General features: G+C 38.1%; 3 protein-coding genes across 3 annotated transcripts; 1 reads left to right on the forward strand and 2 right to left on the reverse strand.

Annotated features, from left to right (window-relative positions):
• The first annotated feature begins 3789 nt into the window (after window positions 1–3789).
• LOC146457095 (uncharacterized) lies at window positions 3790–13049 on the forward strand. The gene is made up of 4 exons (XM_085092369.1): window positions 3790–4225; window positions 6751–6976; window positions 7191–7300; window positions 11553–13049. The coding sequence occupies exons 1-4, from the start codon at window positions 4187–4189 to the stop codon at window positions 11754–11756; spliced, it is 579 nt and encodes a 192-aa protein (XP_084948495.1). The 5' UTR covers window positions 3790–4186; the 3' UTR covers window positions 11757–13049.
• Window positions 13050–13303: 254 nt separating this feature from the next.
• Window positions 13304–18002, reverse strand: LOC146457096 (uncharacterized). The gene is made up of 5 exons (XM_085092370.1): window positions 17726–18002; window positions 16463–16532; window positions 14649–14936; window positions 14325–14405; window positions 13304–13582 (listed from the first exon to the last, which is right to left on the reverse strand). Exons 2-5 carry the CDS (start codon window positions 16530–16532, stop codon window positions 13461–13463), a joined length of 561 nt encoding a protein of 186 aa, XP_084948496.1. The 5' UTR covers window positions 17726–18002; the 3' UTR covers window positions 13304–13460.
• Window positions 18003–20328: 2326 nt separating this feature from the next.
• Window positions 20329–24645, reverse strand: LOC146457097 (uncharacterized). The gene is made up of 4 exons (XM_085092371.1): window positions 24389–24645; window positions 22378–22585; window positions 21544–21653; window positions 20329–20975 (listed from the first exon to the last, which is right to left on the reverse strand). Exons 1-4 carry the CDS (start codon window positions 24398–24400, stop codon window positions 20751–20753), a joined length of 555 nt encoding a protein of 184 aa, XP_084948497.1. The 5' UTR covers window positions 24401–24645; the 3' UTR covers window positions 20329–20750.
• Window positions 24646–25441: the final 796 nt, after the last annotated feature.

Genomic DNA, 25441 nt, shown 5'->3' on the forward strand with positions numbered 1-25441 from the left:
TTCAGTCCCCCGAAGAGACATTCAGATGTTACTACAGGACCGTTTTCTCCTTATTCGAAATGGCCTTTTGACCCCAGTGTCATTATACATTTTTGTTTCAGATTGCTGCCGCTAAGCCTTTATTTTCTTTCCCCCCATAACCGATTCTCTAATTTTGTCTTCCGATTTTCCCGGTCCGCGTCTGCGATGTTGTTAATTTGTACAAGCGCAGCGGACGCCATTTACAAACTTGGCCTGATTCGCGCTAATCCACGATTAAAAGTTAATCGAGACTAAAAGTTAACCAAGACACCTCGCTCTTTGAAGATGCTTGCTGTAAAGAATTTAAAAGTCTAAGTCAAAAGTAAAGGGCAAACATCTTTTGGAAATAAACGTTGTGTCATAGATCAGCAGTTTAACTGGAATCAAAGTTAATATATACCTTGCCTGCGTCTACAAAAATCTCTAATGGGTGGAAAAACTCCTTCCCCACAACTTGTCGTCGACTCGATTTAGTTATCGAAAACACCGACATAGTTGTCAACAGCTTTCTCTCAGTCTGTCGCGGCTCTTGGTGTGACCTAGACTTAATTATTCTTAGGAATTCTCTGGTTCAAGTAGCTTTTCTTCACATGCCAAGGGCCCAGCTGTTCAAACAAGATTAAGCTAACTCGGGGTAAGTGTGAACTTCGATTCCAGTTAAGTTACCAGTCGATAAAGATTTTCAATAAAGTGTTTCCCCCTCAATTTTGACCTAAACGATTTCTTGCTTTTAGTTTACAATTAGTTTTATAAGAGCGTTTAGCGCTCGATTGCGATGAAAACCTCGATTAACTTTGCTTGTCAAGGTGGATTAACGTTAATCGGCTTTTGAATATGTTAGCGTGCCTAGACCCTTCTCTGCAGTATCTCTACTTGATAAAACTAAAAGTCGTGAGAATTAAGGAAATGATTCAAACCAGCGACAAAATGTCTTGATGTTGAAGTAAATTCTCTCAATTTGTAGCATAGGAAATAAAATGAAGTAAGGCGAATGTGTATGTTAATATCTGGTTAGATGATTTAAACCCAGCTCAGCACACAACAAAGGAAAACTCAATGAAATGAATATTTATTTTATCGAGCTTTTTATGCTTACTTCCAAGAACGGAACTCGAAAATTCATACCCTGGGAGCAGAGCAGGATTCAGGAATGACGATTTTCTTTGATAAACATTGAAAAACAGGGTGCACAGTAGGGGAATGAAGCTCAAACAGCTTCTACTTGATATTCTATTTAATGGTCGCAGGTTTAGTATTACAATAGACTGAGGTAGTTATTAAGGTTGATCTACCTTGCATATCATGATAAACATTACCATAGTAAAAGTAAAACTAAACTAAATGCACTTCATTGCAATTGGTGGCACTTGAGTATTTCAACGGCATATTAAAACGAAGCCACTTTGTACCACACCTGTCAAATTAAGCAGCACGATGGAATAGCTCTGATAGCTAAGATGGATGACTTCAAAAGAAGCTGTGGTGCATGCTGCGTCGGTGGGAAGTGGAAATGAATGTTTCATTTTATCAATAAGGTAATTTGTCCACCGCAGAAAGATTCAAGTGCAGGCGTGAGCCCTTCGTTAGCAGCAATCGAATCTCTTTACGCTGGTCGAATAACCTTATATCGACTCTGATAGCGTCTGTCTGAACCGGTTACAATTAAGGGCATCTTCCACGGAATTTAGAGTCAAATTCTATTTACTCATTTTGTGCCAGTCTGAAAGGGCTGTTCATGCCTTTCGGTTACTTTTGTTTTTGCTTTGAGTGACGTAGGATATGGAAGTAGAACTGTTCAGTCTCGGGACTCAATCTGGTACACGTTGTTATGTGATTTAATGCTTTTCTCGCTCTCTTTTTCTCTCCCTTTCCCCTTCTTCGTCTTCTTCTTCTTCTTCTTCTTCTTCTTCTTCTTCTTCTTCTTCTTCTTCTTCTTCTTCTTCTTTTTCTTTTTCTTCTAAAAAACAACTCTGTATTGACAAATGCGAACAAAGAAAAACTTCTTAATAAAGAGTGGAAGGCGTGCCTGTCCTTTCAGACGAACCTCTCTGTGTTCACGTGAATCGCAACAGGCTGGTGGTGTGATGCCTTCGCCCCACACTGGCAGAGAGCCAAAGGGACAACTTTTTGTTTATCTAATGCAATTAGTTACTAGTTTGCACGTTCCGGTCTTGTTGTATAAATAAGTCAAAGATCAATTTCCAAGAGCCTATAATCATACTATCCCTGTTACAAAACAGACACACAGATAAAGATGTGTTTTCATTTGCTGTTCAGATTACCAACAACAAAAACAAATAAACATACAATTTTCATCAACAGGAAGAATGTAATAAAACAAACACTGTGAAGTGCTTTGAAAACATCGCGTGCCTCAAGCAAACTCAATCATTGCATCGCGTGCTCTTTAAAGGAAATGGAATAATCTATTTTTATCTTGATAATGTCTTGATATATTAGGTTAAAGGTGTATTGGAAATTTTCACGCAAAGCCAAGGAACCTTCTTGTTAAAATAAACTGCATACTTCAGTTCTGTTAAACTTTTGCATTTCGAAAAAAAACTGAAGTAAACACGGGATCGTACTCCTATTTAGGGTAAAAAGTTACTGACGCCTACTCCGTAAAACCTCCCTACCCCCCTACTCTTATATTTCTGTTCGTTTTTTTTTTGCCAGAATTTTTCTGGATTTCGTTCATTAATACATCTGGTTAGGACCTTACTGAAACCAAGGTTGAGACTATTTTGGTTTGTTCTGTGCGCGGAGGAGTCCACACACGGTGATTGCGGTTTCCGCGGTCAGCCTCCAATATATCGTCCCAACAAAATACGGATAATTCTATAATGAAACAGCACTGAAACTCTCACCCACTTTTATAAGCTTGCTTTTACGCCTGATTATTATAATGACTTTTTTTTTTATCATGAATCAGTGCATAGGTTTAGCTTAATTGATACAGAGAAATTCAATTATCTAAAGGTGGGTTATCTATAACTTCTGGCCGGAAGTGAAACCCTTATTGAATTTGTTATTGTGCAATACACTCCCGATATTTTGGGCCTACGATGTTTTCCAAAATCTTGTGTTGTGTCTTTTTCATACAGGTTACCATTTCAGTTCACTTGCGCCTGTTTGCTATTAGACTAAAATTTGAATTGAAATGTTCTACTCGAATCCCAATTAGTGAGATATTAAAATCTATTTTGAACCAATGCAAACTTTTCGTGTCAACTGTGAACAATTTCAAGGATTCGTAACCCAGGAGGCCTAAAGTGATGTATTAATTTTAAGAAGAAATACTAAAAAAAAAAAAAAGATATGAAAGATCCCTCTTTCATCACACCGCGAAGAGACAAAGCAGATCCACCTACAAGAGGAATCTGATCAGTCAGTGCAGGAAATGGGCTCTCCGTAGATCTATAAACCAACAGAGACTAATGAATTTGAAGTGCGGGCTCCATCGCAGATTTCAGCAAGCGTCATAACAAATTTGTATTACGGTATCTAGTTCCAAAAAACTTGAACGAGTATATTGCTTTCAATGCTTATCCACCTCAACTAACCGTACTTTGAACGGCCTTCGGGAAATTCCGAGCGCCTGCACAAAGCCAACTTTCATGTCCTTGTGTCCTGACAAGAATTGTCCACCACGTGATCATGACGTCGCTTTCTAACCCTGTTTAAACAAATAACGCTGAAATCAGGTTCACAAAAAAAGCGAGCTGGCAAAAATGAGAATTGTTGTTGTTGTTCGATTTAGGTGCAGTGCGTTGTACAGCTTTACGACAAAATGAAGTATGCAGGAAGGCCGCTCATCAACTTTCCTGCTTAATCGACTTAAACATCTATAATCGTCTGCAATGAGTCTAGTTGACACACTCGTAATTATCTCTTAATTGACTAGTTAACTACATGAAGGTTAAAGAGCACATCAATAAATATGATGGATGGATGTCTGCTTAGAAGCTGCTTCCTTGGATTAGCAGGGAAATTCTTCTCATTGTTTTGATTGAGAAGTGTATAAAGTATCTCTGCCGTGCTACAAGTGGTTTATTTGCGTGGGTGGAGGAAAGCAGCGTTGTTACCAAAGCTGGAATAGTGGAGATCTAAAGCAGCATCCCATCAACAACTTATTTTCAACGCCAAGTTGGAGTTTCTGCGCATAATGTTGATGCAAATACCAGAGATTTGTTTGGGGAGAAAGGTATGTTCGACTCTTGGTGCTGCCAGAATATTACATTAACCATTTTCCCGGAGCTCTGACTAAAAGAAAACTCCACAAGTATTATTTTTGAATAGTAATGGTGGGAAACATTACGGAAAAGTACTGGCAAAGCGCTTACATTCGATTGTTTAAATTTAAATTTAAGATTTCATCCATTGTAACTGCATGACGAGAGCTTAATTTTGGAACTGTGATTTGGTAATGGGATTAGATGGGCTACTGAATAAGTGCTTGCTTGTTTTTTTTCTTTTGTTTTCCTTCCCTCTGTCAGGTTAAGCAAACAAAGTCATTACCCGAAAATTAATGTTAAGAGCAGAATTGGACAAGCATGACCACCTCCTCAGAGTTTGTTTACTTTTGAAAGATATGAAATTTCTCCCCTGACCAAATAGAAAGGGAGGAAACCAACATACTCTACAGCCGTATCGGACATCAAACATGAGCTCAGTAACACTTCATGTAAGAGATCAGTTTATTCTGCCGTACGTTTTGACCATTTGATTGAAGAGTGAAGTAAACTGATATTTTCATCGAAAAAAAAAAAGTATTTAGTGGGAAGAAGTCGAGAAGTATTTTTTTAATACTCTTGTACGAATGTGGCAAATGCTTTTATAAAATCTGGACGTACAGATATACTGATGTTTAAAGTTTAAAACTGATTTTTTACTGACGACTTTATCATTTTATTGGAAATTGAATGTAATTCACGATATTCATATGACGCTTAATTTATTGTGTTGATTGTATGCCATATATGATAACCCATTCAAATGAGAGATAAATGAGCAGTACTGTTCACTTTTGCGGCAAAGTTTAGTTTGAGCAGGAATAACTGTAAAATGTGTACCATTTGGCCAATATTTCGCCATCTTGACCAACAGTGCTTGCCAAAAATTCCAGTAAATTTCTCCAAAATACCAATTTTGCTGATTGTTGTTGAAAAAGTACACTTTATATCCAGAAAGGCTCATTTTTTTAACGGTAAAAAATGTAATCCCAATTTAAATGCCCCCATTATGTATGGTATACTCAAAAACCCAAGCCGACCATGAAGAGTGTCTTTTTTCAATGGTTTGTGACTGTTCTTTCTCCTTTTTCTTCGAAATAAAGTTGCCGTTGTCAGGATTTTTTTTCGTTCAGTGGAATTTAAATGATATCCTTATTATCACCTGATTTTAATTGAATAACATAGCGCTAATCACTGTCTTTCTATCTATCTATATTTTCTGGCTATTCTTGCCTGGGCTTGCCAGTCAAGCGAATAGGAACACAATAGCATACTTAAAAATATAGTTTTTTTCGTATTTCTTCTCATGTGAAGCGCTTTTATCTCTGATTAGTTCTAACGAATTACCTGCTTAGGCAACGTAAACAATTTTGGGAATTCTGAATGGGAATGTTGTTCAGCACAGGGCTTGCAAAAACTACGGCAACGTTAACTAACACCACTTTAAATTAACAAAGAAACAATTTAATTCCATGCCGGTGACGAAAGTAAATCGTGTTCGTTTTGCTTTAATGCGCTCTCTGATTCGTCAACAAAACTCCTGCCACTTTCTTAACCAATAAGAAAGCCGAAATCAATTGTACCTTGCTCACATGCACGAATTTTCTTGAATTCTGCCTGGTTCATTGCGCTGTTTATACTGTTTATGTCTGTTATGATTGGCCAGAGTAATTACCGTAGTTTCCATCTTTCGGCACTGAATTGAAAACCACTCTAGCTGCTATTTCACAACCTATGAAAATCAACCTTTAGAAGGGGACAGTATTGCTTCTTATCAATAGCCAACTATTATTCCAACAATAGACTGTTGTTAAGAAATGATACTTAGGATACAGCTAAACTTTGGTGGGCTTCATGAATCTGGCTCCAACTTTTTTCTCTCTATCCAACTTTAGAAACAGGAACCAACTGTGAACCTTTGTTTTGTAACAACATCGGGGTGAGATGTTGGATTGTGTAGCGTCTTATGTTAGGCAGAGTTAGTGCTATCCCAGTAGACGCTTCAAGACCATCAATGAGACTGCTTTGAGTGTTCGCTATAGGGGTCACCTATGGCCTCATGACTTTGCAAAACCAGGAATGCTCAGTATTGTTTAGAGAAAACAAGAATTTCAAGTTAGATATCAATCCGGTTCACGAGGGATCCATATTATATTTTATTTTTGTTCGCTTCCGTTGTGTAGGTATATTTTTCGTAAAGCTTTCACCCTGGCAAAAATGACTTGTCATTAGTCGGGTTGAAAGGTAGAAGGCAAGTCTTGCAACCTCATTGCCACTTTCAAGCGTTTGCTTAGGTAAATAACTCGTTAAATAGCCAACACATTCCTCAAATATTCTGCACCCGCCCCGAAAAAAGGTAATCCGCACCCCTCAACAGAAAATAAGCCCATGGTTTGTGTTGGGATTAGCTATTTAACGCCGTTGGCTCAGTGATTCAAGGTGCTTTTATTACCAAATTCAACCAGTTATTTATTTATTTTTCTTTTTACCCTCTCAGGTGCACTTGATTCTGTTGTTAGTGGCTCTTTTCTCCTACTCTACTGCAAAGTTACAGACGGAAACATGTCTCATTCAGTCTTTTTTCCGTGAGGCGCAAGGCACTGGAATATTGGGATTCGGGAATCTTCTAGCAGTTAAAAAGGTCCATTTCCAGAAGAACCAAACAATTACCCCAAGTGGTTTGTCTTTTACTGGCTCGTGCAATGACTCGGCAAATAAAACAGGTATATGATCAAACAATCACAAAATATCGCCAAATCTTGCTGTTTAGTGACATTTCCTTTTCTCGTTGATATGTACACTTACCATATTCGTAGTCATGGTATAATGGCTCATATGCCATACCGCTAAACCAGTCAAGACTAGAATCGCATTCTCCAATGACCCAGTTTTAAGTAACATATTGTAATATATTTCATATTTCATATTTTATTTCAGAATTTCTCATGCTCAAGACAGATGTCGAAGGCTCGTTTATTGTTAGTTTCTTCTGGAATGCAAACAAAGACTATGCCTTAGCAATTCGAAATAAAAGCTTGCAAATCGAGGTAAGAATTCATTTAAAAATGTAAAGGTGGAGAATGGTAAGCTCGAGGATTAGTGATTATGTGAGTTTCGGGATGCACCAAACACGACCGTATTTTATATTTAAGACACTCTTTTCAGTTTAAAACTCAAGACAGCTCCACAAAACAGCAAAAATGAGCAAAAACCGTCGCTCTGTACGTGCGTTTTAAATTTCCATACATTTATTTGCCGTCCATTTTTTGATGGCTGATATTTCCTTCAATATTGCCTGCAAAGAGCTGAAAGAGCGTTTGTTGTTGCCACGTGGTATAGACCACACGATTCTCCTATTGGTATTTTTTCACCTTTTGAAACTTTAATTGGGAAACTCGATTCCGAAAATATTGAATATTTTCTTATGGGAGACCTTAACTGCAACATGATTGCCACTCGATATGACAATAATACATGTAAATTAATGAGTATCACTGATATTTACGGTCTACAGCAACTTATCACTGAACCAACCAGAACAACACCGTCTTCTGCAACTTTGATTGATATCTATACTAATTGTCCAGATAAAGTTGTGTGTTCGGGGGTTCGTCATATCAGTATTAACGATCATAGCATAGTTTTTTGCCTATCGAAAATTATCCGTGAATGGAATGTCTGGTGGGCAGAATGCTATAACCTACAGAAACTTTCGAAAATTTAATCGAATAAAGTTTTCGGAACGATATTGCATCTCATTATTGGGATCACATATACAATTCAACTGATCCCAATGAAATGTGACTACAATGGAAAAGCTCGTTTGTATCTATTGTTAACAAGCATGCTCCCTTGAGAACCGATGCGTGTTCGCACCCGTAGTTCCCCATGGATTACCTCTGAGCTTAAGAAACGAATGCATGATCGGGATATTCTAAAGATTAAAGCAAGTAAATCGAATGATTCAAATGACTGGTCACTTTTTAAAAAACAACGCAATATAGTAAATAGCGAAATCAGATTAGCCAAGCAAGCCTATTATCAAAATAGTTTTAACAAGTATACGGGCGATTCTAAAAAGACCTGGCAGGCTATAAATGAACTTACTTCGCGAAAATCTGGGAAAAATCGGTGACATCTCTGAAAGTAAATGGAGTATCAGTAACAAATCCAATTGTGCTGTCGAACCAATTTAACAATCACTTTGCTACTATCGGTCCAGAACTTACTATTAATATTGATTCCTCAAATAGTGATGGTTATCAAAAGTACCTTACTGGCACAGATAAACGGTTTCAGCTCCATCCGACCAGTACAAATAAAGTTCTCTCACTTTTGAATCGTCTAAATAAGTCAAAGGCAGCTGGCCTTGACAAGATATCTGCTAGGCTGATTCGGGAATGTGCAGATCTCATTTGCATTCCTATCCGTGATATTTTTAACCAGTCAATAAGTCAAAGCATATTTCCGGATGACTGGAAATGCGCAAAGGTCACCCCACCTTTTAAACAAGGCGATCGGGACGACTTAAATAATTATTGTCCAATTTTGGTGATCTCAGTTATGGCCAAGGTCTTTGAAAGAATCGTCTATGATCAATTGTATGCCTACCTAGAAGAGCACAATATAATCTGTAAATATCAATCAGGCTTTCGTGCTATTCACTCAACTGCCACGGCTCTCCTTGAGGCCGCGGACACTTGGGCGCACAATATTGACCGCGGCAAAATCAACGCCGTTGTTTTCTTAGATCTCAAAAAGGCCTTCGACACAGTTGACCATGAGATCCTTTTATCAAAATTAAGCAATTACAGCATATATGGTAACGCGCACCAATGGTTTAAGTCATATTTAGAGAATCGTACTCAAATGTGCTCCATCAACGGATCGCTCTCGCTCTCGCTCTCTGTTTTAATATTAAGTTGTGGTGTTCCCCAGGGGACGATTTTAGGTCCATTACTATTTCTGTTATACATCAACGATCTTCCAAACTGTCTTTCAAATTGTGAGCCGAGGATGTACGCTGATGATACCCACCTTACATACGCAGGTGATAATGCAGACAATATTCAGTTGCATCTAAATCAAGATTTAGAAAATGTTCACAATTGGCTGAGAGCAAATAAACTTACTCTAAATATGACTAAAACCGAGTTTATGCTTATTGGATCTAGGCAGAGGCTAAGTACTCTCAAAGAGTTCCCGACATTTGCAATTAATGATTTTCAAGTTAGCCAGGCCACTACTGCAAAATCACTTGGAGTGACCATCGATGACACACTTGATTGGGTGGCCATATCGAGAAAGTAACAAAGAAAGTCGCTTCTGGTATTGGGGCCATAAAACAAAAAGGGAACCTTGTCCCTCAAGCGACGTTACAACTAATATATCAAGCTTTAATACAGCCACACTTTGATTATTGCAACATTGTTTGGGGAAACTGTGGGATAACCTTACGGAATAAGGTTCAAAAGCTACAAAACAGAGCAGCCCGTGTTTTGACCTACTCAAGCTAAGACGTAGATGCTGGTCACCTTCTCAAACTTCTGGGGTGGAAAAACCTAGCTTGCCAGCACCGGTTGGCTCCAAACTATCCTAGTTCTAAATTTGAAAGGCGAGACGTCGCATATAACCTAAGGGACTCTGAAAATAAACTCAATGTTCCATTACCGCGTACAAACTATTACAAAAACAGCTTCAGCTATAGTGGCGCCATTCTCTGGAACAGTCTTCCTTGTAACTTAAGGGAAGCAGAGTCCCTTGGGCAATTTAAACGATTACTCAAAGAACTGTAATGCACGGCATTCGTGGAAAGCAGCTTTTTCTTTTTATTTAAAAATTTTTATTATATTAGTGTTAGGCATTGTTAAAGCTGACGAATTTTGTACCGTGGATAAATAAAGATTATCATATCATATTACATCAAAATTGCTCAAATTGCTCAACTTTATCAGCTCTTTCAACTTTTGCATTTATTTCATATATACGATCACGGCTTCTATGAGTTAAGTCGTATGCTAATGAGGAAAAATGTAAACAATGATGTCAGCAAACATTCGCCTACAGGGACGCCGACTCTTGCCTGTGAGAGCAGAAGCCTTTTTGCGGCTTTTTTTTTTTTTTTACCCAGTGAAACAAAACCGGAAAAGACATCTGCTCTGAACAACTTGGTTTACTTGCGAAAAAAGCCTGCCTCCTCCTCTTTCGAGATTCAGAACAGAGACAATCTATTGGTGTCTCATAGTGAGAGAGAGAGAAGGCTTCACAAAACCAAACAAAGGGTTAGCGTGGAGGGTGATTTCTCAAGTGTATTAAGGCTTGACCAGCCTAATTGTTATGCACATTTTTATTTGGAGGGGAAGCATTTGTCTGATCTCTGTGAAACTTGGCAAACAGTTTATTATCGGTGTCCTTATTAATTTTCCAAAATTTGCTGTATCAGATTCTTGTCACGTGACCTGAGAACGACTTATAACGGTTAAAATCTTTACTCAAATATGGGGAACAAAAAGCTACATTATATCAATCTTGTTTGTTGCTTACTTGATGAGTATTTCTAAGGGCTTTGTCATCCCGCCTTTTAATGATGTCCACATCTTAAGAGTAACGGTCAATTAAAGAAAAATGGGTCACGTGACATGACAAATGTCTAAATATCTTAAAAGATAAATAACGAGTACCACCTTAAAAGGCGGAATTAGGTTGGCACAGTTATACCGAACATTTTAATGGCAAACGTTTTCAAAATTGTGGAGTATAAATGTTCCCCATTTTCAAAAACAAGTTATGTGACGTCATGAACCAAGGAATGTCACGTGACACTTAGGAAGACTTTCGTTTGGTCGAGAAAGTCAGGCAGTTTATGGAATCAATTTCCTTTATAGTGTAAATTCTTTTCTCGACAGAGAATAGAGGTTCCTTAAAATCTTTGCTGGGGGTCTTTGAAGGACAAATAACCAAGCCTTAAAGTACTTGAGTTAATTTTCAAATATAAAACCTGCAACCGCCCAACGTTATACAACTTATTTAACGCCTCAGTGTGCGCTTTGAGACATCAAATGGCGACTTCTTTTATTGAAATAAGATCACGCGTCTAAAGAGTTAACGGTTAAATTAACGGCTAAGGGTAGCAGTCTGGAATCATATCCGCCCTTAGCGCAAGGAAAACCCCTCATTCCAAAATCGTACTTATATGAGTGGCAAGATGTAGTATTAACCACGGTATGATCTTGACAATAGTTATACCACAACCACACAATTTTTGTCACGGGATATTCAAAAGATGTCTTTAATTTTCAGCATAAAAGCAGGCTTCACCATCACCACGAATTCATATACAAATGTGCCACAGCCGAGTGCAGTCTAACGAGGACCCTCCAGAGCGTGTCATCTCCCTCAGTTTATGTCAAAACAGATTTGGATGGGCGACCAATGGTGGGCAAGAATCCTTCTGACGTCACAACATGGATTAAAATTCTTAGCACCCGTGTCTGCTATGAGTAATGCGGGGGATGCCGAGGACACACAAGTGCCGTTAACAACAACACATACTTCATTTAAGGCCCTTTACGTTCCTTTTTTGAAATGTGTTTTTACCAGAGATTTCTTTTGGCGGCGATTTGCATTGTAAGTGCGATTTCACTTGACTTTCGTGAACTATCGTAGAAGAGCGTTGCGTAGGAGGTAAAGGCTGATGTAGCGACTTGTGAGGTCCTATTGTTAGTCATATTCGGCGTCGTCCTGTTCAAGGAGCCATTTATAAATGATCTATGCACTAATGCTATAGGTAGATCCATCGATAAATTGATATAGATCAGGCCAGGTATATGTATGGTAATGTATAATTCATTAAGTATTTTCGCTTGCCTCTCATTGGACAAATTCTTTCACAAAAATACAAAAATATGTTCGAACCACAACTGAGATATTTCACAGGTGATGTATCCTAGTTTTCATCGCTTGAGGAGAGCATCAAGGTAAAAGAGCGTTTTGCTGGTGTAACAGACGAGGCGATCAACTCATTTCTCGGCAAAGTGTTGCCGAAGAACTTTAATAATAAATAAATGGGAATTCGTCCACTGTTCCTGATCGAATTGGTATCTCTAAATTTTGCCTTTCCTGGAGGGATGAAAACCGAAGAACGGGGAGAAAAAAGAATGTATAATTCTCACGTAGTCAAGCATTCTTTTATTGTTCTTGTTACTATTTTCATTTGTATTTCTAATTAGTGTTATGTATTTATTTGTATATTTCTGTAACTTATTGACTGTTGTGACGGTCGAAACATGTTTTCAAAATGAAAAGGGTGTTGTGTTTTCTTTAAAATTATACAGAGTAGCAGCAACTGGGCACAAAACCTTGAGCAGAAAATAAACAAATTAATAAACAAATAAATAAATAAATAAAAATGTTTATCATCATCATCATCATCATCACCACCAATAGGAATAATAGAAGCAATATAGACGAGAAAAAAAACAATGGAGAACGACACAAAAACAAGGACAAAAAACAAAACAAAACACAAATAGCCTTAATCAATTAAATTTGTATCGCCATTGTTATTTTTAGAATGTTCGGGAAAATTTGAAAAAAGAAAAATGAAGGCTTGTTTTCAATACAGATGAAAAATTCACTAGACGACAGACTCCTTAGTTTGGAAACTGCAACACATGGGCCTGATGGGTAAATAATAGCGAGAAATAATAATATATATTGTAACGCGAACGGGGGAAGAGATTATGTCCGTTCAACTGGGTTAAAATAAAGAAATAAAAGTAAACGTTTTACCATTGATGCTGTCTTCTTTCTTCGATGGTAGTACCTCCAATCCTTAACTTTTCCCTACTTAAATGGAACTATAATAGAAAACCGTTTTCTATCCACCTGACACGGGTACTAGATCTTCTGGATTAAACGTGATTTCCCATATCGTTCGAGTTATAGGACCGTATTTTGAAAAGATTTTTGTTTTGCTTTGTTTTTTTCTTCTTTATGCTCTTTGTGTCACTGTCTGAATAAATGCTAAGGAAACATTACAAAACGAACACTTTTGCTTTTGGCAAATCATTTTATTAGTGAAAAAAGAAAAAGAGAAAACTCCATTCTCAAACTGCGACAAACTAAAGCAACATAACCGCTCGCAGGCGGGATGTCTCCAGGGACTTTTCGACGACAACATGGTCGCCCTCAAGCGACTTCAAGTACTTATCGACGGCAACATGGTGGCGGGCAGGATCGGATGCAAGTGTGAGAACATATCATTGGACAAGGGCTTGGACCAGCGGGGGGAGCTGGCTGACCTGCAGGACCGGGAAGGCCAGGGGGTCCTACATAACAGAACAGAGAACAATTATAAGCTCACAATGTTTAACCTCTCAAACGGGAAGTATCACGGGAATTTGATGTTATATCAAAAACTCCAAAACGTTTTTTGATCAACAGAAACCTAAAAATATTGCTCGAATTAGGTGTAGATTGTCACCCAAGTATACTAAGACTATCGATGAGTGTCTCTGGCCACAGATGGACTGGGTTAGAATGGACTGCAACTTGAAGAAACGTTAGGCTAACTGTTTTCAAGTTCTTGCGTTTTCGTTCCCAAAATGCACTAGAGCAGGCCATGAGTTTTTCCTTTCAAGAATTGAGTTGATTTCTTTCTCTTGGTGTTCTAGAATTATTTTGTAACTAAGTGAAGGTGTTGTCGCACCATTTTCACCAGAAAAGGTCAAAATTCCCGTGATACTTCCCCTTTAAGCCCCAGTTACTCCTTGCAATGTTGTTCATCAAACATTCAGTTTGTGAGAATAAAGACAATGAACACCAAGTTAAGGACGAGCTGTCTTAACGTTCAAACAAACTCCCCCAACGAGTACCATGACATTTTAGTGAACAGTGAGGATAATATGTATGCAGATCAGATGAAGGGTGGATTTTTTGTATTATTTTTAGCTTTGTTTTTACGAACCAATCACCGTTGAATCGAAGTTGAGCAATTACCATGTGAGTTAAGAGAGGTGTGCTCTTATGGGAGAAACGGAATAACATGATATTGCATAAAAGTGTTCTTACCGGGTGGTCCAGCATCGCCAGCGGCGCCTTGGTTTCCGGGGGGTCCTGGGGGTCCCATGGGACCATCACGTCCTGGTGGGCCTAGGATTAGGTAAACGTGGAAGGTCAAATATGAACTTGTTAACTACACAAACAACACGATTAGTATCATTCGTTTCATTAGCACACTGTAGAAGCCTGGTAGTTAAGTGCTTTCTACTTTCCGGTGTACAGTGTGTCTTGTGATAACGGTTAACGGTTTTAAACTAGAAACATAAAAATACTCATGGATTGGCCCCTTTAACTAGACTTCCTGGATAAATTTTGAAAGGCAAAAGAACTTACCAGCCGGCGCTCCAGGAAGGCCTGGAAGTCCAATTGCACCTGGCAGACCGATAGGCCCTGAAGGTCCCTTAGGGCCATCTGGTCCAGGAGGTCCTTGCGCTCCCATTGGCCCATCAACACCTGGGGGACCGGGAGGTGGGGGAGGAGGCGGTGGGGGAGGTGGTGGTGGTGGTGGAGGTGGAGGTGGAGGAGCGGGGGAGCAACAAGTTACTTGACACGCTGGAGCACAGTGACCGGGACATCCTGGCGGACACGGACTGGGACTTCTTTTGTAGTGCCGTAGTTGTTCTGAAAACAAGTAGGGAAATTAGTAACAAAAGCATATAGATTTAGGGTGCGTTTCTTTGGGAGATTCCTAAAATGGATTTGTGATCTCAGATCATTCGGATCATGGTGCATCAAAGGAGGCGACGAGTCCACTCTGGACAAGGATTCGTCGATTCCTTTGATGCACCATGATCCGAATGATCTGAGATCACAAATCCGTTTTAGGATTCTCCCGGAAACGCACCCTTAATAAATCACAAGTTGCGAAGAATGTGTACTATTTAGAAAACAATTTGGATGCATCTCCCCATCAAGCGTTTTCTTTCTTTATAAGGTTATAGCCTGGGCTTAAGTCTAGCAACTGACACATGTTAAAATGTTCATGTAAGAAATCCTTTCTCGAACTCAAGTAGGACAACTGATAACTGGCAACGTTTTCACTACGACACCATTAACAGAAAAATGACCTCAAAGCGTCTCCAATTGTTCCCGGCATCGATAGCTGACTGACAAATATAAATGATGAGTCCATTAAATGGATGATATCATCGGATAAACATCTCAAATATCAACCTGCCATCCAAATCCTCGTTCCCATCACTCTATAATATTCAATATATAGCTTCCCTTTAGAATATGAGTGCCGTATCAAGACGATTCTTCGAAGTAAACATTTTCAAACAATTAGAAGAGTTGGTATCTTCTTTTATTATTTGTAGTATTTCTCGTTTAAACTTCGAATTCACATTCAACGATTTACTTTCCTCGGACTGTTCCATTTTCTCTTCGTTAACCTTATAAACCCCAGATCCCGAGATCAGATACAGATCCTGAGCGGGTCTGACCGCCCACATGAGAGCTTGTTTGAGATAGGCCTCAACTCAAACACAAGACAGTCATCTTCGGCAACGAAGGACAGCCATTAAGCCCCAATGATGATCAGCTAATAATTTCTCCTTGTAATGCCAATAATTGAGCAAATGCGATGGTTATGAGAATAGAGGGAATGATTACCAAAGCGTAACTGCCTGGACATTTTAAGGTTTTTACAGAGAAGGAAATCTGTGGATTATGTTAAGCTCCGGAAACGTTAGCTACTGACTGAACAAGCTCTAATGACCAAGAAAGAAACAACTGATTTGCAACTAAAGTACAACCGACCGACGGGTAAACGAGGACAATTTATGGTTAAGCATCGCCTTGAAAAAATACAAGAGATTTACTAAGCAAAACCCAAACACGAATGGCAGGAGTCATCTCTACCTCCGTTTTTTTTTTTTTTTTTTTTTGAGAAATGAACGTTGCACGATCAAAATAAAATATTTATATTTATTGCTGGATTTTACGCTGTCGGTGCGATAGCACTCGATTCCGTCTCTAATTATCGCGGGAGGAGGTAGAAACCTCGCGCGTATTTTAGAAGATAAAGCAGCTTGAATAGAATGTGTTCTTGCTTTGATAAACTACCTTGTCTCTGCTACTTAGTTAATAACTGATGAAGTGATGATCTAATTGCGTAGCCACAAGCCCAACACTTCAAAGCTTACCGAGTGATGTCGCTGAGGAAAAGGAAGCGACGTAAAGAACAGAACCCAACACCAGTAGTAAACCCTGCATCTAGGAGGAAAGAAAAATCAATCATTTTTAGACTTAACTACCACAGAGTCCCTTAAAACTATTCCTGTAAACTGATAAGCAGAGTATTTTTTATTTCTCCTAGGAATATCAATGCAATGTGAAGCAGGGGGAGGGGAGGAGGGTTGTTTATCAACTAAAGGAAAATATTACGACGTTTCTTGAAATTTTCAAAACTAACTATAGAATGATTGTATGGAAATTGGTTTAGAGACTAAAGGTCTTGGTCTAAGGTTCCAAGTTTAATCTTATCTGGTTAAGTGGTGGACAGGTGATAACTTGTAAAATTCATTAACGGCAGTTTTACTGTGAAAACCAAAAAGACTAACATAACGAAAATCTGCGAGAAAAAACAGAGGCGCTGAAGAACTTTACAACGCTTTAAAAGGCTTACGTTTCCGAAAAACTATATATTTCTGATCTTCGTCATCCTTGAATCATTTAATATGTGCATCTTAAATCAGAGTACGTGTTTTTGAAATCGGTAGTGAAAATACTGACCGCGTATGAACCATTTTACACGTCTTAATCATTTTAGTATTGCTCTTATAATGAAGTATGTAGTTTTTCGAACTCGTTATCTTGAGGCAGTAGAAACTGAACTCATGAAACCACTGTCCGGATAACAAGCGAAGATATTTAGACCAAATAATACCTCATTCTCAGAGAAGACCTTCCCTATACAGTAAAAGCAAAATATTATACAGTTGAAACAAATCGCTGTAATGTTGCTTGAAGGTTATTTATCGCATTTTTTGTCAAACACATCTTTGCAAACTTGTCAACCGATCACTGCCTATACAATTCTTGTACGGGTATCCATTGACGTTCACAATTTATCGTAAAATTTCATAGAGCGGGAACGGAAATCCTCCTCAAAAAAAAATCCAATGTTTATGATTAGTACAACCACTGAACTAGAATTTAGTGTTTTAGAAATAAACTACCGATTTATAGTAACCACTCGTGTCAACAAATTAGGAAAAAAAATTGATTTCCACTAGTACCTAATCCGAAACAAATAACCCTAAAATCAAAATATTTAACTAAAAATCTACAAATAAAGTCAACGGGAGTCGCAACAGTTATTGTAAACTAATTGCAAAGGCAGACAAAAAAAGCAAGATGGGAGGAAGTTAAAAAGAAAGTAAAACAGAAAGGCAAAATGTTCTTACCTTACTATATGCAAAGCTGTCTGCGAATTGTGATTCGCGTCTTTCAACTTCAGTCCCTTAAACGTCTGACAATGCTGAATAATTAATAACTTCATTTTTGGTTCATCTGGTCTTTTAACGCTTCACAAGCTTTAGTCTGGCTAGCAGAGCATCAAAATCGATCAAGCATTCGAGAAAAACTTTGCAGGAAAAAAAAGAAAGCTTTATCGATAAAGCACCGATCAATTTCATTGCAGAAACTGACTCGCAGCTAACCTTCCTGTATCGAGTGGGCTAACGTCCCTGTGCGATTTTAAATTGCGGCTCTCTAGGTTTGGGCGAATTTTGACCGATATTACGTCACTCTGAAAGGAGATGAAACGAAGCCATTTTTCGAATAGCAGGTTACGCGGGCTAAAACTTTTGTGAAGTGCGGGTGGTATTTGCCGTTCAAGACTTATGAATAGGTTACCGTGTTTTTTTTTTTTCTTCTTCTAAATTTTACAGTAGGGATGAATACTAGGTACGCTGACAAGGGAATGGCCATGGGTATAAGAGCTGAATATGCCTTAAAAAGAAGAAGTAAGGAAGAAGTTGAACGATGTCATCGGAATGCAACATGTTTTAAATTCTTCAGTTATGAATGGGGATAGCACAGCGAACGAGCTTTTAACTCAACCGTGAAGTTTCCCTGCCTGACAGGGACCGGTACCTGTTAAACGGCAACAAATTCGGTTAACCAACTTTAGTTCAATGCACTTTAAATTTAAAATCTAGGGGAAAATGTGGGGAAAAATGTGTTTTTTACGAGTACAGTAGTTTGAAACTTATAAACCCAAAGGCGTACCATTTACCTCGATTTACCTCTTTGCAAAAATCAAACTACAGAAAAGAGAGAAAAAAAAATGTATAATGAACCTCTAGGCAGTAATAAATTGGATTATTCATCAAAAGCTGCCTTGAGTTTGAAGAATTGCTTTCTTCTTTGCCAAGTTTACATATAAAACCAACGCTAAACCATAGGCATCACTCCAGCGACATTTTTTGGCTTCTATCAGTAACATAAGCAATGCTGGGGGGCGGAATAGCTTTCCTTTGTCTTACTAACTTAATTTAACGGTTGCAATTAAATTAACCTATTTTGACTGATTTCATTTTCGAATTGAGGAATTGGGTGGTGGATGTCAATAGTGGCTAATAAAAATAATAATAAAATTTCGCTCAGATTTATCGCTTTTCACAAACTGGGTCCAAAACCTACCAGCTTAAAAAAATGTGTCACCAGGAAGAAAACAATTGCATTTCGGTTGGTGACCGCATTTCTGACTTTTAATTGGCTGAGAATGAAATCGCATCGTTTATTTTGAATCAAGGTAATTAATTTACAAACACTTTAACGCCCTGCTGGATGTTTAGCATAAGCTAACCAAACTTGAATGGGGAAAGCGTTTTGTTCTCCCAATTGCAATGTCAGTGTTGAATGGTTTCAGTTCGAAGGAGTTGCAGAGAGGGAGAAAAGGTAAGAGCTAAGCTTCAAATCTCACCAAGGGTTTAACATTTTTCGTTATGGTATTTTCTTTGCAAGGTAAGGGGAAAAAGGAACAGTCAAAATGATTTACTATAAGGGAGTTCCAAAGCCTCGAATTGATTTAAAAGAAAAGAATATCACATGTAAACCAACAGGTGGAAAAAAAATATCCATTGTTTTCTCGAATCACTGAGTGGGAGTTGGAAGAGAAAACTCCAAGAAGTTTCTCTATCTCTTTCAATCGCGCCAAGCCAAACCGACGGAGCAAACGGTGGTAGAAAACGGAAACGGGGTAAGAGGAAAATTAACCTCAGCTATCTTTGTTTAACAGATTTAAAGTCAATTCAATTTTACGGCTTATGAACTTTTCTCAAAATATTTAGGTTTAAGTTAACGATTTAATGTACGTGTAATTACGTGTACCATTTGCCAGCTTGGCCTGCTAGACTATAAGCCAACTATTTGTCGCCCAATTTTGACTTTAACTTCCTCCTTTTTAGTCTTGTGGAAATTTACTTTTGGCTGTATACACCTTTCCAAGCGTTATTTTGGAAACAGACATTCAAAATACCGTCCGGTTAACAAAGAAAACCTCATTCCAGGAATTAACATCCTAACACAAGTGAATCGTCAGTTCGAATTGTCCACAAAGATTTTCTCTCTCGGAAAGGTGTTTTGGCTTGCGAATAGCCATCTTCCGGAAAAAAAGTTTATTCAAGATTGAATTACTTAAATTTGGGAGGGTTGGATACCATTAGCCTAATGGAACATTATTTTAAAATGATTTTTTAAAATAAAATAAAATAAATTAAAGTAAAAAAAGTTTGGTAAGATGAAGATCCAGTCAGCGTACCTCGAAGGCATTTTTAAAGTTCTGTGGAGAGTGCACTCGAATTTTCAAAAATGGCTGGTTGCACATCGGTCTCCTGAAGTGCCAACACGTTTTCTCTTTTGGAACTAAACTGTGCTGAGAATTGCAAGGAAGGAAGAAAAGGAGGGGGGGAAGGAGGAAGTGTTTGAAAGCCGTGCATTAAAAAAAAAAAAAAAAAGCTAAAAAGTAAATTATCACGCTAGGGCCAGATGAACAGATGAAAGCTCTCGTTTAACTGCTGCCAGGGCTTTACTTGTCCTTACCTGTTGAGAAGGTTGTTGCATATTTTAGCGCCACCAGGTACAAACGTGAGGAAGAGGGGGAGTAACACAGTGATAGAGTGAACTTGGCATAAATTAAATACATATTTTCTGTCACTTTTCCTAAAAACTAACATCTACCCCTTCATACGTGATAGCAGAAAAACCAAAATAATAATGGCCTTAGCTCCCCCGAGTCTCCTGTAGCTCAGTGGTAGAGCATCCGGACTAGTAATCGGATGGTCTTAGGTTCGCTCCTGATAGGAGTACTCGGATTGTTTTTTCGAGTATGCCTGTGTCATTTACTGATTAACACATCGATATCATTCTCAATGAAAACTTTATTTCGTTACAAAAAGAAAAAAATATATAGTGGAAATTATAACCTTATGAACAAGCGGTAGTCATGATTTCTAACCATGCCCTTGTATCAGCCTGTGCTCCAAAGAAAGGAATGCCGGAAGATTCGGACTTTACATACAGTGGTGGTGTTGATAAAGTCTCCAGCTTGTTGAGCCCTTCGTAGCATTGATCACAGGCAGGTCTCAAAGTGAACCAATGGCTTTTTTCTGAATAGAGGGCTTCCTCCCAAGAGCCTTTCTTTGGAGCAAACTAGAAGAAAGAGAAATTTGAGGACAAAACAAACTTGGTGTGAATTGCTACCTTATTTATTCAGAAGAACAAAGTTCATTCAGTCACTACATTAATTTCAAGGTGCCTGGCACCGGTTTCCATCACTTGCCAACGCTTATTATACTTTAACCGATCGATGGTACTTTTCTTTATCAGTTGATAAAATAGTGGTATTAAAAACATGCCTAAACATTGCCAAACAAATTATGGTTACTTTCTCGACATAATAGGTATTAATGAGAGTGTAACTGTGACTATGTATGTCTGTAGAGCGCATGTAATCAAGACCACAAAAGGGCATTATGTCCATTTTTAGAATTTTTTTTCCCCGCAAAAATTGGCTTTGGCTCTCAGGCTCGCACATACGCCATCCCTGTCGTTTCCGATCATGCGGCAAATCATTCAGTACACAATTTGACCACTTCTTTAAAGCTTTTTCTGGAAACGATTCTTCGGAATTAAGAAAAGCCAGTACCAATCACTTTTTGTGTGTTTCCGTTTTTGTTTTAAATAATTAATGTTCATAATACTGGAGTAAGATTCTCACCTCTAAACCCAGAACTGCTTCTTTTACGGCAACCACATAACGGTTGTCCACTGCCCAGCGGAAGGACACCACCAATGTACCATTGATTTCCCTGCGCTCTTCCGTGAATTCTTGAGATGTTCATAAAAACAAAATAATGCATACAAGGTATGATTAATGCACGGTTTCTGAGCGATAAATTGATGTTTTTGGGCCTTCTCGTCTACGCACGCCTTTAACGGATTGACTAATGGCATCGTTGATGGCTTGCTTGATTGATGGATGGGTACATTGACTGATTTATGATGTAATTTCATTTGGACACACTTATTTTACTCAATAGTCAAGCTGTTCACTATAAATCAATTTCATCAATACTTATCTTCCATGGCAAGAAGAGAACGCCGTAGTAAAATAATTAAATAAATAAGTCAGTAAAATCAATCAATTAACAAATAACATATATGCATCCTTGTTAACAGGGATAGCGTGTATTAAAAATCTTACTAAGACGCAAGCTGTTGTGAACTTAATTTAACTTTAATGTTTTTTACAGCTTGATTTGATGGTATATTGTTGCCAACTCGTGGCCTGTCTGTTTCTTTAAAACTTAAAACGAAAAAGGATCAGAACAGAGGTCGATGTGACATTTTGAATTAAATCTAAAGCAGCTTAAAAAAATACCTTAATATGAATGGTATAGTCACTCTGTATGACACTGAAGCACGATGAAATACCACGATACATTCAAAATCCGACAAAACCACCACGAAGGGTCAAGGGAGTACGGCTTATAGCAGGAAGTCTTTTCAAAATGCTCCCACTTAGGAATTTTAGACAAATTGACAAACTCACTTGTAAACTTTATTGCTGCTCCGTCACAAGAGCCAGTGAACGTCAGGTAAGTTGGTACACCGCTGTGATTTAAGTGAACTCGAAGAAGATTCCCTTGACCAGAACCGTACAGCCCAGCATAAAACGATTGAATCTGGCACGGAGAGTGCTGCGATTTGACGATGTCGATATGAACAAACAGAAATGTTGCAAGGAACGATAATGTGGCCTGAAAAAAATCAATCAATCAATCAATCAATCAATCAATCAATCAATCAATCAATCAATCAATCAATCAATCAATCAATCAATCAATCAAATCAATCAATCAATCAATCAATCAATCAATAGGATGCTAAGTAGTCAGTTCCGTGGTTTAATGCAAGGTTTTTGGTATCCATGTTGTGACATCTATACGAGCTTACTGGCACCCAACAGCTCGGTGGGATACTGATCTGTTCGGAACGCCTTAAGTCGCCTCAGAAATTTGCACTATTAAATTTCAGTGATGAACTAGAATTTTCTGTGGCAAAACTTCGCCGCAAACCTTCGTTACCACGAGAAACTAATTCATCTTTCCTCTTGTGTTCCATCTAAGATGCGGTAAAGGCTTAAAATATTCGATCACATTTATTTCCATTGCGCATATGCCACACATGACATTCCAATCCTAGCAGTATGCAGGATGTTTGTCCCATGAAACCTAGTTTAATGGCCTTAGCTCCCACGAGTCTCCTGTAACTCAGTGTTAAAACATCCGAACTAGTAATGGGAAGATCTTAGGTTCGACTCCTGATAGGAGCACTCGGATTTTTTTTTTCCGAGTATGCCTGCGCTGCTTACTGAATAATACATCATTCTCAGGGCTGATTCTGTTCCCTAAAACCTACTGCGACTTAAATTTTAAGATCCAAGCAGAATAAACTACATTAGCTTACACAAATATGCCTCTAAAAGACCTGAGAACAAAAGAAATAACATTTTAAGTATTTTGGATAAATGTTGCCATTTCATGGGTGCCCATGAACTAAAAGTCGAACGAGTCTACTAATAAATTCATACACTATATGGAATGCACTATGGGTCTGTTCTCCAAATTCCCTTAAAACATTTACATCAATATTTGGATGTCAGTAACCGTCAATGCCTGTATCTGATCTTGAGTTCCGATATGTTGAAAACACTCTCAGTAGGGCAGAAACTGGAAAGCAAGGAAAAAATACTAAACGGAAAGAAAACGGAAACATGACTGGATATTAGACAAACAAAAAAAGTTGACAAGTGGGAAAGGTATATATTGACTATTAATTACACTCTGTTTTTTTTATAAGAGCCTTTTTTATAAGAACGTGGAGGCTTAGATAAACCAAAATTTTAAGAACGCATTAAGAACATCCCTCAGGCTGAGAGTCGATTAAGAACGTTTTTTAGTATTTTGCTAATCTGTATATAAAATCAAGGTAACAAATGTAAATTAACCAAAATAGTTGAGGGCATGTTTTGTATACAATGGTGACACACATCTCGGTTTGGTCACGTCCGCATTGATTTAGCGTATACCATGTAATTTAAGAACATCTTAAGAACGTTTCCAGCCTCAAATTGCAAAAAAAAAAAAATATAAGAACGTTCAGCCTCAGCTCCAAAATTAGACGTTCTTAAAAGAAAAAAGAGTGTAATACAACTGAGTCAAATCCACTCAGCATATCTAAAATACTTTTGCACTTAGTAAAGGAAGCCCATACCGACGACCACTATCAGTAAACATGGTACCTCATAACGGGCAGACAGTGAGCACACTTTAACTCATGTGATGAAAATTCCCAGATTTCCACGAAATATTAGTATGTGTGTGAAAGTTAATAACACGTTGGTTATCAAAAAGTGGACCTAGAACTTTAATAAAAAGGGGGGGCGTTTTTTTCCTGGGCATTTATTAAAAAAAAAAAAAAAAAAATTCAACGGCAGGAGAAGGTCTAGTTAACAGTCCTTTTAGTTATAAAATAAGAAATAACAACAGGAGATGCAGTACCTTGTGTGCCATAATCCCAAGTCTGGTCTTAGCTTAAACCTGGAACACGCTCAAAGGTCTAAGGTGCCGTTATCTTTGCATAGCATCAAAATTCCACAAAATACGAGTATTATATCCGCCGCCAACCACCCTCGGTTGCATGTATCCTGTTGTTCAATCGATGTCCGAATGAAAACTGATATGATATGTATCACGTGAATGCTATCAAGGACATCAAGCCACAAATCATTCGGCACAATATGGAATTCATGAATGAAAAACAAACCAACGAACCTAAAGCTACAAAAACAAGCTGTGCATTGCGTTGCATCAGCTTTCAGGCCTTGATTGTTGGCACAAAGAGTTCTTTCATTTTAATGGTTGGCACATTTAATAAATAAGAACAAGAATTCTATACGGTAAACAACGCTATCGTGATCTTATTTCAAGCAAGCTACGTTGCAGGTCAGCATTTTAAAGTTGTCATGAAGACCATAATTGTTGAAACAGAGAATTTAATGGTTAGCAGAGAAAGCAAACAGAAAACATCGCTGCCGTGATCTTATTTCAAGCAATCCGCCTTGCAGTATCAGGCCACAGATTTTCATGAAGACCTTCATCTGCTCAATTAGAGGAACGATAAATTTCCCAAGTGGTTCTTAAGTGCCCATTGGAGGTAATTGTCGAACCGAGACTAATCTATCGGCATTTTTTCTTTCCCACGTTATCGTTGATGTCATGACCGACGATATCAATTCACATCATTGTTCATTGTTGAATATTTTATTACACTTAAATATTTTATTACACTTATCTGCATGCAGGCAAGGCATATTTTAAAATCGTAAAAAAAGAAAAAAAAAAAGAAAAAAAAAAGCGATCTTTTCCAGATAAGAACGCACATATACCTCAAAACAACCTGTTCTATTTTAAAGTAACCAAAAAAGCATTCTTAGGTCCAGAAGTAACGTCATTTGTATATGCGTCTGCGTACTTTTTTCTGAAGATTTTAATGTCGTCGGTGTTGTAGTCAATCTATCGTCGGTCACTTTAGTTTGCAAGAAAGGAAGTCTG

Source organism: Pavona decussata, unplaced genomic scaffold, assembly GCF_977016875.1.
Source record: "Pavona decussata unplaced genomic scaffold, jaPavDecu1.1 SCAFFOLD_248, whole genome shotgun sequence".
NCBI classification, from domain to species: domain Eukaryota; kingdom Metazoa; phylum Cnidaria; class Anthozoa; order Scleractinia; family Agariciidae; genus Pavona; species Pavona decussata.

Excerpts from the sequence above, each read along its gene's own strand:
- LOC146457095 (XM_085092369.1), top strand. The coding sequence starts at position 4,187 with ATGTTGATGCAAATACCAGAGATTTGTTTGGGGAGAAAG. Across the intron at positions 6,977-7,190 it reads TGACTCGGCAAATAAAACAG|AATTTCTCATGCTCAAGACA; the intron begins GTATATGATCAA and ends ATTTTATTTCAG. Across the intron at positions 7,301-11,552 it reads ATAAAAGCTTGCAAATCGAG|CATAAAAGCAGGCTTCACCA; the intron begins GTAAGAATTCAT and ends TTTAATTTTCAG.
- LOC146457096 (XM_085092370.1), bottom strand. The coding sequence starts at position 16,532 with ATGCAGGGTTTACTACTGGTGTTGGGTTCTGTTCTTTACGTCGCTTCC. Across the intron at positions 14,406-14,648 it reads CCTTCCTGGAGCGCCGGCTG|GCCCACCAGGACGTGATGGT; the intron begins GTAAGTTCTTTT and ends ACCTAATCCTAG. Across the intron at positions 13,583-14,324 it reads TGGCGATGCTGGACCACCCG|GACCCCCTGGCCTTCCCGGT; the intron begins GTAAGAACACTT and ends TCTGTTATGTAG.
- LOC146457097 (XM_085092371.1), bottom strand. Across the intron at positions 21,654-22,377 it reads AGCAGCAATAAAGTTTACAA|AATTCACGGAAGAGCGCAGG; the intron begins GTGAGTTTGTCA and ends GAACATCTCAAG. Across the intron at positions 20,976-21,543 it reads AAGCAGTTCTGGGTTTAGAG|TTTGCTCCAAAGAAAGGCTC; the intron begins GTGAGAATCTTA and ends TCTTTCTTCTAG.